The 16,255-nt window shown below is 42.2% G+C and overlaps 1 protein-coding gene across 2 annotated transcripts in view; it reads right to left on the reverse strand.

Annotated features, from left to right (window-relative positions):
- Positions 1–9,339: 9,339 nt before the first annotated feature.
- Positions 9,340–16,255, reverse strand: part of LOC110536592 (homeobox protein Mohawk) — a 32,927-nt gene continuing 26,011 nt past the window's right edge. For both annotated transcript variants that reach the window (XM_036935249.1, XM_036935248.1), the window contains 2 exons: positions 13,177–13,210; positions 9,340–12,069 (listed from right to left, as the gene is read on the reverse strand). In XM_036935249.1, coding sequence (XP_036791144.1) covers positions 11,874–12,069; positions 13,177–13,210 — 230 coding nt within the window. In that variant the 3' untranslated portion in view covers positions 9,340–11,873. The remainder of the gene's footprint in view (positions 12,070–13,176; positions 13,211–16,255) is intronic.

The raw sequence follows: 16,255 nt of genomic DNA on the forward strand, positions 1-16,255 counted from the left end.
ATAGTATTTCATAGAAAACTACCCTGGGCATATGGTCTGGACACATGGAAGCCTTTGTGTATAATTTGTTCATGTGCCAGTCAATGAGATGTGATACCCTGTACATGCAGATATGTGATTCAAGCAGGGAGAGTCAAACTGCGTCCATCAACAAAGTATCTTTGTGCTTCCAAACACAAACGTGTTAACGCGAGAGGACCTTACATGTCCCGTCCCAAATAGCACCCTATTCCCTATATAGTGCACTACTTTGACCAGGGCTCTGGTCAAAAGCAGTGCATTGTAAGTGAACAGGGTGTTGTTTGGGACGGGGCCACAGTCTCCCCGGCCATCCTCGTCCCTGCCAAGCCACATTCCTACGGCAGCTGCCATTTTTTTTTGTTCTACATCTGTTGCATTGACGTGGTTTCACTTGACTGTAGTCAGGAATTTATTCAACTTTTCTCTTAAGAAATATTACAGACAGAACAGAAACATAGACCCAACCTTTTTTCTCTCTTCTTTTCCTTATTTGTGATCCCACAGCTGTCATTATATTATGAGGGGTTATGCTACTGCTACTGCTGGACTGGTGTCTGTGGGACATGGACAATGTTTCTGACCTAACACAACTGTCTGTGGACATGGAATGGAGCACATGATTTGAAACTGTAGCAGAGAACCATTATACAAGACAGAGAAGATGTAATCCTGAAGAATAGGCAGAACTGGGAATAACTATTACATGGGAAGTTGAGAGAATGAGGAAAGTACACTGAACTCAATTATTGGTCTTGCTGAGGGCATATACCTTAGAAAATGACATTCAACAACCAAGTTCTACTGAGTTATAGCTGTTGTTTATTAGGTACACCCATGTAGTACCAGGTCAGACCCCCCCCCCCCCCCCCCCCCATTGCCTCCAGAACAGCCTGAATTCTTCAGGACATTGATTCTACAAGCCAGAAATGTTTTTTAAACCTTTATTTAACTTGGCAGGTCAGTTAAGAACAAATTCTTATTTACAATGACAGCCTGGGGGTTAACAGGGTTAACTGCCTTGTTCAGGGACAGAACGACAGGTTTTTACCTTGTCAGATTGGGGATTCGATCTTGCAACCTTTCGGTTACTAGCCCAACGCTCTAACTAGGCTAGGCTACCTGCCGCCCCATCAGCACGACGCAACAGGAACTGGGATTCATCGGACCAGGCAATGTTTTTCCACTCCTCAGTTGTCCAGTGTTGTTGATCGTGTTCCCACTGGAGCGGCTACTTCTTGTTATTTAGCTGATAGGAGTTGAATCCTGTGTGATTGTCTGCTGCAATAGCCGTTCCATGACAACGCTGAGTTGTGTGTTTCCGAGATGCCGTTCTGCACATCACTGTTGTACTGCACTGTTATTTGTCTGTTTGTGGCCTGCCTGTTAGCTTGTATGATTCTTGCCATTCTCCTTCGACCTCTGTCATCAACGAGCTGTTTTCACCCACAGGACTGACGCTGAATGGAGGTTTTGAGTTTGTCTCACCGTTCTCGGGAAACCTTATAGACACTGCCGTCCGTGAAAAGCCCTGGAGGGCAGCCGTTTCTGAGATACTGGATCCGGCGTGCCTTGTACCAACAATTAAACAACACTCAAAGTTGCTTTACGCCACTAATTTGCCCATTCTAACATTCAGTCGAACAGTAACTGAATGCCTCGATGCCTGTCTGACTGCTTTATATAGCAAGCCACGTGACTCACTGTCTGTAGGAGCGATCCATTTTTGTGAAGGGGGTAGTGTACCTAATAAACTGGCCATGGAGTATACATAGTCTTAAGACCTTGGGCCAGCTTGGTGAGGTGAAGACAATAATTGGGCCAAAGTGATCATCGTTTATGAAAGGAGATACTGTAAGAGCAGCCAAACCATGTTGTTAAGAGTCTTAGGAAGTCAAATGATCAATAATGTGGGTTTAGCCATCTGCTGTTTGTTGGCAGGATGTGTATGTGTGTGTGTTCCTGTTTGCATGCCTATGTGTGTGTGCTCATGCGTGTGTGCTTGCGTGCATAAATTGGCTATTACCCCCAATCCCATTGGAAGTTGGGTTTGTTTGTAGCAGCTGTTTCGCCAGGTCCGTCTCAGGAGAACAACAGCAGGTTAGTTATAAAGAGGGGATTATGGAGGTTTGGAAACAGCTGAGGGTTAGGAAAAAGGTTAGGAAAAAGCTAACCCTGCCTTTTTCTTGCAATGTTACAGACCTTTGTGTGTGTGTGTGTGTGTGTGTGTGTGTGTGACTGTGGACATGTTTATCTATACTTATGGGGACCAGAAGTCCCCACAAGAATAGTAAACTAACAAAAGTTTGATCAACTGGGGACATTTTCTTAGTCCCCACAAGGCTAAATGCTATTTCTAGGGGGTTTAGGGTTAAGGTTAGAATTAGTGTTAGGGTTCAAATTAGGTTTAGGGTTAGTTTTAGGATTTGTGTTAAAACGGCTAGCTTCAGTCAGCTGATTCTAGCCATCCTTTATGGTAAGTTCTAGTCGGGCAGCTTAGTCTCCTATTCAGAGGACCCCCACTTTTGTTAGTGTCTTATTGGTCAAGGTCATGCCAAATACTTATTACCACATCTCGTTCAGCTTATCAGCAGCCTTGATTCCTGGGACTGTGTGGTCAGAAATGTGCTTTCCCCATCCCGAAGAGCATTTCCACAGTTTCCTCTCCTGCTGAACTTTTGTGGACTGAATCCCTGTGGACTGAATCCCTGTATGCCTGATGTTTAATTGTGCGTGCATCTAAACGTAAATGCCTTGAGATCTGCGTCATGTTATGTTGAGCTACAATTTGTGGTATATTGTGTTCAATTACCATGCGTTGATCTTGTTAGCTAACTCCCGCTAGTGTTAGCACTACTGGTAACATTTTGCATTGAAATTAGCATTTTATACATTGTGTTAGCTAATCCAAGTTTATCATTTTAAAAGGCTAATTGATCATTAGAAAACCTTTTACAATTATGTTAGCACAGCTGAAAACTGTTCTGATTAAAGAAGCAATAAAACTGGCCTCCTTTAGACTAGTTGAGTATCTGGAGCATCAGCATTTGTGTTTTCGATTCAGGCTCAAAATGGCTAGAAACAAAGAACTTTCTTCTGAAACTCGTCAGTCTATTCTTGTTCTGAGAAATTAAGGCTATTCAATGCAAGAAATTGCCAAGAAACTGAAGATCTCGTAGATCTGAAGATCTGTGTACTACTCCCTTCACAGAACAGAGCAAACTGAAAGAGGAGTGGGAGGCCCCAGTGCACAACTGAGCAAGAGGACAAGTACATTAGTGCCTAGTTTGAGAAACAGACTCCTCACAAGTCCTCAACTGACAGCTTCATTTAATAGTGCCCGCAAAACACCAGTCTCAACGTCAACAGTGAAGAGGCGACTCCAGGATGCTGGCCTTCTAGGCAGAGTTGAAAAGAAAAAGCCATATCTCAGACTGGCCAATAAAAATAAAAGATTAAGATAGGCAGAATAACACAGACACTGGACAGAGGAACTCTGCCTAGAAGAGTCGCTTCTTCATTGTTGAAGTTGAGATTGGTGTTTTGTTGGTACTATTTAATGTAGCTGCCAGTTGAGGACTTGTGAGGCGTTTGTTATATAATGATCATCTCAAAGAGTTCAGTGGGGCATTGAGGGCAAATAAAGGCCATTTGCATTACAACACTTTATAGTCTTTATAGTGGACAGTAGATGCTGATATTTAGTTATGAGTGGTTTGAGGTAAAGTATCTCTCTCTCTCTCTCTCTCTCTCTCTCTCTCTCTCTCTCTCTCTCTCTCTCTCTCTCTCTCTCTCTCCCCCCTGTCTCTCTCTCTCTCTCTCTCTCTCTCTCTCTCTCTCTCTCCCCCCTGTCTCTCTCTCTCTCTCTCTCTCCCTCTCTCCCTCTCCCTCTCCCTCTCTCTCTCTCTCTCTCTCTCTCTCTCTCTCTCCCTCTCCCTCTCCCTCTCCCTCTCTCTCTCTCTCTCTCTCTCTCTCTCTCTCTCTCTCTCTCTCTCTCTCTCTCTCTCTCTCTCTCTCTCTCTCTCTCTCTCTCTCTCTCTCTCTCTCCCTCCTGGTGTTTTGCTCGTTCTTGATCTCCTCACTTGTGACCATTTCTCAAGTCGAAACAACCCCAACCCTCCACCGCATGACCTAACAAGTCCACTCAACCTTTTTGTTTTAACTTGACATGATGTATCATTTCCACCCCTTTGTTTAAGACCAATGCGTTCAAAAGACTCAGCCATTCTAACAAAACACCTGATAATTCATCTAAAACGCCGCTGTTTGGCCGAAAATAGCAATTTTGTGTTGTTTCTTAAAAGTCAAACTTTTTTTCTCAACGTTTCTCGTGGTTTTTGGAATGTTTATTATGAACAATAAAGACAGGACATGTTGCTACTGCCTTAGGTTAGCTTACTGAGCAGCAGATTTAGAAACGAGTTACCGCCTCACATCAGCATTGGAACCAGGAGAAGAGTTGAACATCTGTGGCTTTAAAACAATAACAAAATCATGGAGACAAAACAATTCCAGTATTCATCCCTCATACTCAGACCAATAGAAAATACCTTAGGGAAATAATCCATTAAGCAATGTAATATAACAAAATAAACCTTTTCAGTGTTTTACTCTTAACAGTCATCCTGCCGCATTAGTTTAAGACATGGATCAAAATCAATGTAACTTTTCTCATTCCTATAGAAAACTCAGGAAGTGAAGTATCACACTGAGATAACAATTCATATATTACATAATTCCTTTATGATTCTCAATGAACTCTTCATGTATTATAGTAAGGAGTCTTTGGCTCTGTGTGATTCACTTGATGTGATTCTGTAATTCTGTGATATGTGGCTCGCATACATCGCACCAAATGTGGATCTGCTGATCGCTCAGCACGCTGTGTTTTAGGGAGCACCTGCTGTACGAAGCAGATTTTTGCGGGTGTTAACATCTCAGTGTTGAGGTTAACAGTGTTGTGCGCGTTATATATTTGAGTGTCGATTCTAGTGGGGTTAACACCAGCGGGATTGAAATTGACACCACCAACGGTGAATAAATGTGTTAACCAGGTGGTGGTGTTGTTACTCGACAGTGTTGAGTTCATTTCCGTGAACTCTCTCAGAGTTAGGGTTGCTTTTTAGATGAGCTTGTTTTAATATCTATGTTTCTGCATGCCGCATCGATTGATTAATTGATCTTGTACTACACAAAGATAAATAGCATACATTTTTCTAAACGAGTCCACTTTTTTCACCCTTTATTGAAGCGGCCGTGCCAGTTTAGATGGCTCAGGAAGTCTCTTATCTCTCTTCCCTACCTTGGCATGTCATTCTAACTGCAGATTGCGGGGGATTAAAAGTTCCAATTGTTGGCTATCCTAACTCTGGCTGGATTCCAATAGGAAATACATAACACTTTGCAAGCCAGCATAATATGATTTGCCAATGTGGCCTGCAAACCAGGAGTGTCAGACTATTGTGTTAGGGTAAAACTAACTGTCGAAGTATGGTATTGTCAAAAACAAATTCTGTATTTTCATAAATAGTTACTTTATTAGGATAACATCTTCACTTCTGCACTCACTTGGTGAGCTACAGGACTGAAAGCCTTCGAATGCGAACGCAGTCATGCGTGGTATTGGTACATCTAAAATTCACTCGAAAGGCTCCCTGGGAAATAAATATACAAATAAGGCTTTACACCAGATAGAAAACAACACCCAACAATGAGTCAGTGTGACACCACAGGTGTTAATTCCCTAACAGTGAGAAAGTGTAACAACAGCTTTAATAAAGAGTTAACTTAAGTTGGAATTTGCAACCATCTTGGGGTGTTAGTTTATCAATACTTTGAAAAATGTTAGTTTAACACTTATAATTATATAATTACTAATAAAGTATTACATTTAGCACTTTGGGTGTTAAAATTCCGATCGAAAATTTGTTGCGTAAACATCTGACTGCCGACTGTACACACTCGGTTTGCAAATTATGCTCGGAGGTGCTAAGTACTCTCGGCCAGCAAACGCTATTCGTGTGTCTGAGCCCTTATATTTAGTCTTTAGGTAAGTGCATAACAGTCTGTTTCAACAGTTTAAAGACTTTGTCTATGTCCCAATTTGACTCCCTATTCCCTATTTAGTGCACTACTTTTGATCAGGGCCATGGGACTCTGGTAAAAAGCAGTGCTCTATATAGACAATAGAACCATTTGGGACACATCCTTGAAATGTCATCACCCTTTTTAACCCATTGACTCCTGTGTGTCTTGTCGACACTCCTTATCATGAGAGCTGAGACTCCTACAACAGTATCCGTGTGACCTTACATGGCTTTGTTAGCTTCCTCACTTTTATATGATGTAAAAACGCTTAAAAAGGCACATTGAAAAATGGCAAAACACCCATGCAGCAGAGGAGGCTGCTGAGGGGAGGACGGCTCATAATAACGGCTGGAACGGAGTAAATAGAACGGCATCAAACACATGGAAATCATGTGTTTGGTGTATTTGATACCATTCCACTGATTCCTCTCCAGCCATTATCATGAGCGCATCTTCCCCAATTAAGGTGCCACCAACCTCCTGTGACATGCACCTGCAGTTGATCAGTACCGGTCCCATTGCTAAGTTGCAAAGCCGGACAGTTTTAATCAATCAATTCGTTGAGGAATTTCTGAATAACAAACTGAATACTTGTTTCTTCAGATTTGTCTCCAAGCATAATGTGTATGAGTGGAAACACAACAAGGGCTGCGTCCCAAATGCCACTCTATTTCCTTTATAGTGAATTTATTTTAGCCAGAGCCCTATATAGGCAATACAGTGCCATTTGGAATGCAGAGAAGGACTGACTCTACTGAACGTACTGTTGAAGCATCCTCTCCTCTCCTCTGCAAGGTAACTAATTACTTCAGTGTGGTGAAGGTTAGAGTCCCTCATCAAATAAGAAATACTATACAATTTGTTTTTAAATGATTTTCAGGAATAAAGTCTTTGGTTCTTGGATTTCATCCCGTGTGGTTTTCCTCTGAGTTCCATTCCTTTTCTGGCTGGGTAAAAACAAGGTGATCTGGAGTCTGTCAAGTAAAGTTGTCTGCCAAGCGCCTAACATCTCTTCACTTGTCCGTCTCTCGATCGTGCGCTCCGAGATAACAGCTCTTAGTTCCGCAACGCTTTTCAAATCTTTCAGCAAATGCTAGTCTTCAACTTCAAATCCTCCAGACAAACACCAAATCTGAGTCCCAAATGGCACCCTATTCCCCACATAGTGCACTACTTTTGACCAGAGCCCTATGGGTCCTGGTCAAAAGTAGTGCACTATATAGGGAATAGGGTGCCGTTTGGGACTTATAAGAAAAAAAGAAAACATGATGGAATATCGCTTAATATTTTCGATGGAAACTATTGCTCAGATGTGGATGTTTGCCAGGCCACTTAATGAGAGATGAGAACAGAGAGACGGGTCAAAACACCTGATAGAATTATTTTGGGACGTGTCCGGGATAGCTGCCTGAGAGACAAGAGAGAAAGGGAAGGGGGGATGGAGCGAGGGGGGATGGATGGAGGGAGGGAGGGAGGGAGGGAGGGGGAGAGAGAGAGCGCTGTGCTCCAGTTGGCTCAGGGATCCAGTACATCCCCAGTGGTCCCTTGCTGAGCCGCTGGCCCCTCAAAGAGCCCTGGCCTGATTGGTCCTGACTGATAGATGGACCGTGCGGCGAAGGGCTTTCCAGGGCCAGGCAGCATCATGCAGTTTGTGGTGCTGTGTTCACTGCCATTGGCTTGGGAAGGACTCCGTTGGACTCTATGTTTCTGTATACTCTCTCTCTCTGCCTCTGTATGTTTCTCTGTCTCTCTCTCTCTCTCTTACTTTATGTCATCTCCCTGTCCCTACCTCCCCTCTCTTCCCCTCTCTCTCGCGCGCCGTCCCTGGAGTGAGAGGGCCTTGGCTCCGCGGCAGGGCTCAGGATAGGGTGGCGAGCAGAGCGATGGCATGGTAGAGGCATTAATAGAAGCTAAAGAGGAGAGGCGAGGAGAGGGTGTAGGCCCTGCCGCCAACGCCAAATCCTGAGGACAAGGACACACCTAGCGTCTCTTGCCACGAATTCACGCTTCCTCCAACTTCACTGTGGAGGGGAGACAAACTTTACTGCATGATCCCTGCACAAAGGCTTGGTTGTGCACACTGTATCAAAAGCATTGTACAACTACAACGCCACAGTTAGTCACTGTGATCTGTATAGAGAAACCAGATCTCCATTAGTCCATATTGTAATAAGTCGATTTGCAGAATGCACAAAGAACACACAACTGTCTTAAGGCACTGTTTGAGAATCCCAATGAAGTAAAAAAATACCACTGATACCAAACACAGGGGCCCAGTTCAACTGCAAATCTGCGGCGACAGAGACATCCCACTGATGTATACAGTGAGCTGTAAAAGAGGGGTTGTCTGATTTGTTGGTTTAGCTCTGAAAATGCTCTTTAGAAAGCCACACCCCTCCTGTATTGTAAATAAACATGTCTCACATTGGGAGCTGTTTGTGTTTCTGCTGTTGAATCATGGTTTGCATCCCAAATGGCACTCTATTCTGCACTACTGCACTACTTCTGGGGCCCTGGTCAAAAGTAGTGCACTATACAGGGAAAAGCATGCCATTTGTGACCTAATCATCGGAATTAAGACCTTTAGAACAGCGTGTTTTCACTAAGGAAATTACATTACATTATTCCTACTCTAGTCCCTTAAATCTATTTCTATTTCGGGGCTTGTATGTCTTTTGGGTTTCAGTATGTACTAAACAGAAACCAAAGACAATTGCATTTAGCATAATTAATGGGGTGGCCTATTCAGAATAATTCTGAGAAGAAAGCGAAAGACGTCAACACTCTGTTTTAACAGAGGCCCAATCAGAGATGAATTGCTACATTATATTTTTGCGAGGCTTTGTGTTGCGGGAATTATCCAGTCAAACAAACACATGGCTGGGAAGGACCTCTTTAACCCAGAATGCCAAAAGTGCAGGTTTAAATGTGTTTTTAGCAGATAACAGTGAGGAGTTAATGTTGCAAAACCAAACTGTGGTGAATTCAGATTTATTTTCAAGTGCTGTTTAAAAAAATATACATTTTAATGTAACGTTTTGGTATAGTGAGGCAAGAGTTTCATATTTTTGATCAGAGTAAAAGCGAAATGAGTTTTTTTCTCATGTGTTAAAGTTGATAGAAAAATAACTCAATGGTTCAAAAATTATTCATACAAGTTTATATAATTCCCATGAATATATACTGTATATTTTTATAGAGTCCCAAATTGAGCAAAATATCAATATCATACAATTTCTTCAAAGGTTTATTCATTGTTTTGTGGAAGTAACCATAGATTAACAAAATACATGTTTACATAAAAGCAAAATCAGACAATACAATGAGATATTATGCATTTGGTCATTGGATAACAATCCAGTCTCTATCAAAATGTTTTAACTCATAACTTAACAATAAAAAAAACAGACTATTCTCACCAACTTATTTTTTTACAATCCTTAATAATTTATAGATTTTTCTAAAATATGACAAAAGTGAATTGGTTTCCGTTTGTCAGCATCTGTTTGAAAGCATGAGTTTCTGCACAGAAACAAATGTACAGTACTGGACCGAAGCCTCGGGGTACATTTAGTTTGCCGACTGATTCTGTGTCCCTACAGGGTGTACAGGTAAAACAATGGCTGTTCTGTGCCTCTGAAGCCTCAACACATTGTTACCCCCTTCAAATCAATCCCATAACTTCTCAATGACGACTTTTCTTCTCTTTCTTCCTACTGGAGAACAGAGAGTTTAAAGTGCAGCTTTTAACGGTTTGCACATTCAAGAATAAGAGTCATGGCTACAAGTAGCTTTGTTCAGCTCTTCTCAATCACCCCTTGACCACAAGCACAGTCTAGGTTGTCAAACAATGGGCCCAAACAGCACAGAGATTATTTTTTGTTTTTTAAAGTGTAGATTTTGACACATAAACAGTACCTTGAAGATATACAAACAATTAGTGAGTCGGCAGAAAATGGCTGACTAGTTACTATAACAGTCCAACTTGATTCCTCTCAGTTGTGTACTTGGCATTGGGTTGCTACAATGTAAATAACATACTTTAGAAGTATTTAAGGAGGATTCTTTCCATTCGGTCACAAAAAGGAACACAACGCGTTATGGTGAAGTAAAACTTTGATACAGCAGAACAACCACTGCGATAAACAAACGCACAATAACAAATACTTGAACAATTGCTTTGCTGGCTGACAAAGAGATAATACTGAAAAGGCTATTTATTTGTCATTTTTTTGAGCAAGTCTCTCTCTCTCTGGCTTCTTGTAAACAGCACATTGAGTGTGATTTAGAACAGCTAAGCAGGAGTGAGTGTAGGATTAAACGGCATGGTGAGCTAGGTCGGGATTCAATCAAACCCACCTTAGCAATGTTTACTCAGTGTCTTTATGTACAATATCCGTCCCGGGGAGGGGGGGGGTCGCCCTGGTCGTAGTTGTAGGTTTTTAAACATAACCCAAGACCAGTCTGTGAATTCATTTGACCATTGGAAAAATAACCACTGCATAAATACTGCAATCTGGGTTGGATTAAATTGACCTCCTAGTCTTTTTTTTACACTGTTGACGTACCTTGTTCTAAACGAAAACATGTAAGGGAGCAACACAGTACTTCATATAATACTACACTGATAACAGACAGAAAAACATCCCTTTAGTTCACAGCCCTCTTTGATTAAACAGATATAGCACTGTGCCGACTAAACCTCCCGACCGTGTGTGTGTGTGTGCGTGTGTGTGTGTGCGCGTGTGTGTGTGTGTGTGTGTGTGTGTGTGTGTGTGTGTGTGTGTGTGTGTGTGTGTGTGTGTGTGTGTGTGTGTGTGTGTGTGTGTGTGTGTGTGTGTGTGTGTGTGTGTGTGTGTGTGTGTGTGTGTGTGTGTGTGTGTGTGTGTGTGTGTGTGTGTGTGTGTGTGCACGTGAGCATGCCTGTATGCTGGTGCTAGGTCAACATTTGCTTGCGCTTTCCAGTTTAAAAACCTTGATAAGGATCCATCCCCTCTCAGAAATAAAACTCCCAAGGCCGAGCTGTGGAAAACATGATGGTGCTTGTGACTAACGACAACACAATAGATCTGCTGGTATCCTATCCATTCTAACCCTCAAGTGCTAGGTGTTAGTGTGTTTGGCTGGAGTGAACTTTATCTATATATTCACAGTTATTGTCTGTTTAGTTTCATTTAATTTAGTCACCCACTGCTTTGTGTGTGTGTGTGTGTGTGTCTTGATAAATTAGAACAGTACAGATATTATTTAAGGTCAGATAAATTCATTCACGTTGTAAGGCACATATCATGGAGGGAGGGAGTCCTTCAGAAGAAGCTTATAAGACCATATTATTTTTCCTCTTCAGATAGTCCTTTATGTTCCCAGAGGCACTCTGTACATTATTAACCACAACGGGTGTGATGCTTTGCTTCTAAAAAGGCACTTTGGCAAAAGTACAATACAAATTTCAGAGTATAAAAAAAAGAAAAGAAATTCAGATACATCAAATAAGTTAACATAACAAAAGTGTCTCGTTCAGAACTGAACAATGCAGCTAACGATGATCATGTCAACACCTGTCTAATGCATGTGATGCAGGTCAAAACACAACCCACACACGAAATAGGATGTCTTCAGTTCTGCTGCATTTTTACAGACAGAAAAAAGAGAGTACTTGTTTCTTGTTTTTGACTGTCTCTTCCGAGTGAATTTTCAGAGGGAAGGTTGGTGTTGCATAGAGAGCAGAAGGGAAGATGAGTTGGAGACACACGACTCCGTGATAGGCGCTAGTACTTCTGCACCAGAGGCACTTTGACAGTCTTTACTTCTGATATATGAGAGGACTTCTGGATGATGCAGCTGGTCGTCCCTGATCCACCGCTGTCCTTTCCCTGCGCCAGGTTAGTCAAGGCCATGGCTGCGTTGATCTCCTTCCAGTACGTCTCGTCTTTGCCCCGTACCTTCTCCTTCTGAACACCCCCACTGAACATAACACACAGAGAGACAACGAACGCAGAGTTAGAGAGATAAACGAACACAGAGAAGAGAGAGAGAAGAGAGAGATGAACGAACACGGAGCAGAGAGAGAGAGAAGAGAGATGAATGAACACAGAGAAGAGAGAGAAGAGAGAGATGAATGAACACAAAGAAAACAGAGAAGAGATGAACGAACACAGAAAAGAGAGAGAGAGATGAATGAACGAACAGAGAGAAGAGAGAGAGAGAGAAGAGATGAACGAACACAGAAGAGAGAGAGAGAGAGAAGAGATGAACGAACACAGAGAAGAGAGAAGAGAGAGGAGAGATGAATGAACACAGAAGAGAGAGAGAGAAGAGAGAGATGAACGAACACAGAAACAGAAGAAAGAGAGAGATGAACGAACACAGAAAAGAGAGAAGAGAGATGAATGAACACAGAGAAGAGAGAGAGAGATGAATGAACACAGAGAAGAGAGAGATGAACGAACACAGATGAGAGAGAGAAGAGATGAACGAACACAGAGAAGCGAGAAGAGAGAGAGATGAATGAACAGAGAGAAGAGAGAGATGAATGAACACAGAGAAAAGAGAGAGAGAGGAGATGAACGAACACAGAGAAGAGAGAAGAGAGAGAGAGATGAACGAACAGAGAGAAGAGAGAGATGAACGAACACAGAGAAAAGAGAGAGAGAGAAGAGATGAACAAACACAGAGAAGAGAGAAGAGGGAGATGAACGAACAGAGAAGAGAGAGATGAACGAACAGAGAGAAGAGAGATGAACGAACAGAGAGAAGAGAGAGATGAACGAACACAGAGAAAAGAGAGATGAACGAACAGAGAGAAGAGAGAGAGATGAACGAACAGAGGGAGATGAACGAACAGAGAGAAGAGAGAGATGAATGAACAGAGAGAGAGAGAGAGAGATGAACAAACACAGAGAAGAGAGAGAGAGATGAACGAACAGAGAGAAGAGAGAGAGAACAAACGCAGAGTTGAAGGAGGAGAGGGAGCTCTACAAGTAGTTAATAATCATAGAAAGAGAAAGAGAGAAAAATCGATGTCCGAAAGAGCATGAAAGCATACAGAAGGAATCTGTAAAATACACTCACTTGTCACATTTACTTGATCCATGGTCCATGGTTTCTGAAAGCACAACAGAAAAAGAGGTTCATTTAACGAGGTACACCTTGGGGTCAATGAGGATTAATTAAGGACCTAGTTTGAGGGCTGGTGAGGAGTGCATGGGGGTGTGTGTGTGGGGTCAAATCTGTGCTGCAGTAACATGTGTTTCTCTGTTTCCACTTCTGATTCAGATGCTAAACAAATAGTAGCCATGTAATAATGGACCAATCTTAACTAAAAAGGCACCGTTAACACTCACATTTTGACATGAATAACACAACTGTACTTTCTTCAATATTTGTTTTATATCAAACTGCATATACTTGGTATTTTCATTTGGAAACAAACTGGACTGAGAAAATGTGATAGAAATGAGAAAATAGGAATAAAAACGAGACAGGGAGAAAGGGGGAATAGAGAAAAAGCTAAGTAATTAAGAAAGAGACTTAACTTCCCACATTCAGACACAGGAGCTGTTTATATCTCATAGAAAAAGCATTGGTCAGGAATAAAACAGCGAAGTCAGCAAACAATGAAAGCTATCAGTTCAACCAGTCTGTTTAAAACCAGGTCCATCTAATGTTCTGTGTTCTCACCAGCCAGACCCTTAGGTAGAAGGGCAGTTATGGTGGTGTGTGTGTGTTGAGGTAATGGTGGCACAGCCGCAGAAGGCCTCTTGTACTCTTACCACCTGCCAAGCTGCAGAGAGCTTCGAGAGGGGGTAGTGGGTAGAGTGGTGATGTGAGGGGGGCAGGTTTGGGCTCAGGGCTACAGCAGCCTCTGCCTAGCGGTGAACTCTACCCAGTGATGATGATGACTGGCTTGGCACCCTCCATTAAAAGAGATCTGGATTTCCTGCTCATAAAGCCTCCAGGCACACCCTTCAAAAAAACATACAGCCAGGGCCAATGAGCTGCTTTAAGGAGGGAGCGTGCAAGGAGACAAAACTAAGAGGCAACCTGTGAGTGTCTGTCTGTCATTGTAAAATAAGAATTTGTTCTTAACTGACTTGCCTAGTTAATTAAAGGTAAAAAATAATAATAATTGAGCTGAGCATTAGGCAAAACCAGGCGACTGATTGGAGGTGAGGTAAGGCTCTCTTTCTCTCATTTTCAATTTAAGGGATTTATTGGCACGGAAACAAATGTTTACATTGCCAAAGCAAGTGAAATAGATAATAAACAAAAGTGAAATAAACAATAAAAAAATGTGCAGTAAATATTACACTCACAAAAGGTCCAAAAGATTACAGACATTTAAAATGTAATATTCTCTCTCTCTATCTCTGTGTCTCTCTCTGACGCCAGCTGCTTTCATTCAGGATGATTGCCCTATAGACACAGAGGCAGGGAGGAGAGACAGACGCTTGCCTCGCACCACATTTCCCGTAAAGAAAATGTTCGTAACATGTACGAGTCCCTTTAACGAGCAGCCACTTGTACCGCCACCACTGCAAATCATCGCCGACTGGGTGTTTTGACCATTTTTTTTTACGCGAATGAAAATTCAGCCACACATTTGGCGCTGGAATTTGTACCCACGCTTCTTATAGGTGGCGAGGGAAGGAGGGTCGGGTGGGGACAGAGTTATTAGGTTACTTAGAGAAAGTCAATTCTCCTACACAGCTGTAGAGCTGGAAAACCATGTCCTTGCTTCTTCCTGCAAGGGGCTCAGAACCTCATTGGCCGAAACCGGAGAAAGGACACGCGGTGCGCACCGCAGCCGTTTTCCAAAAACCTTAATCTGGAGTCTAGACAAGGAATACAGAATCCTGCAGGGCCACAGTATCCCCCCCACACACACATTAAAAAGAAACTGTAGTAAATACTACAGTAATGTCCACAAAAACACTACAGTCCACAAAACAACATTCTTTAACTGTAGTAATACTACAGAATTTAATTTTCATATACCCTGCCCATTCCCCTCCCGCATGTTCAATTTGTGCCACCCATAAGTGAGAAACCTACATACCAAGTATAGACTATATTGTGCTAGTTCAGACCCCAGGCCTATCTACCTTCCTATAAGTTGTGGGACATTTGCTCTTTCGGTATTTGTCAGGTAGGTTTCCTCAAGGAGAAAGCCCCCACTTCATGTCAAAGATAATAAAACAGAAAAACTACAGTAAATACTTCCATAATGTTCACAAAACCACTACAGTAAATGCTACAGTTTTCTTGCCGAAGGAACCCCCTCCTCATACATACCACCCATCATACAAAGTGACATTTTCACATATTTTTGTACTTTTTGACTCCAGTGACTGTAATTTCCTCATGTTAGGAGTTGAGAAATAAAGTTGACATTATTAGAAAGAAGATATTCTCCTCTTTTCTACTGAAGGTATCTCATTTTTTTTTAAATGATGTTGTTGCTAGCGATGTTAATAAATGTTTTTTTTTTGGGGGGGGGGGGGTCAATTTTATATACAGTATATATATATATTTTTTTGCAGTTTTGGCTGGACACCTGAGAACGACGTCGGAGGGGATGGCTCCTAACCAATTGTTGCTAGTTTGTGTGTTTTTTGATGTTGTTTGTAACTTATTTTGTATGCAATGTTTCTGCCACCGTCTCTTATGACCGAAAATAACTTCTGGATACCAGAACAGTGATTACTCACCTCGTACTGGACGAAGATGTTTTCATTAACGTGTCGGACGCAAAGGATTTACTGCTGATACCGGACCAGGCCCAAATCCACAGGTCCGGGTGCCTTGTGAGAATGCCTTCGGCGAGTGGGTAACCCGCCTCTACCATCTGTCCTATTCGCCAACGTGCAATCACTGGAGAAAAAACTGGATGATCTCCGTTCGAAACTATCCTACCAATGGAACACTAAAAACTGTAATAACTTAAGTTTTACCGAATCGTGGCTAAATGACGACATGGATAATATACAGATGGCTGGGTTTTCCGTGCATCGGCAAGACAGAACAGCTACCTCCGGTAAGATAAGGGATGGTGGTCTGTGTCTATTTGCCAATAACAGCTGGTGCGCGAAATCTAATATTAAAAGAAGTCCCAAGGTTTTGCTTGCCTGAGGTAGAGTATCTCATGATA

Source organism: Oncorhynchus mykiss, chromosome 11 (assembly GCF_013265735.2).
Source record: "Oncorhynchus mykiss isolate Arlee chromosome 11, USDA_OmykA_1.1, whole genome shotgun sequence".
NCBI lineage: Eukaryota > Metazoa > Chordata > Actinopteri > Salmoniformes > Salmonidae > Oncorhynchus > Oncorhynchus mykiss.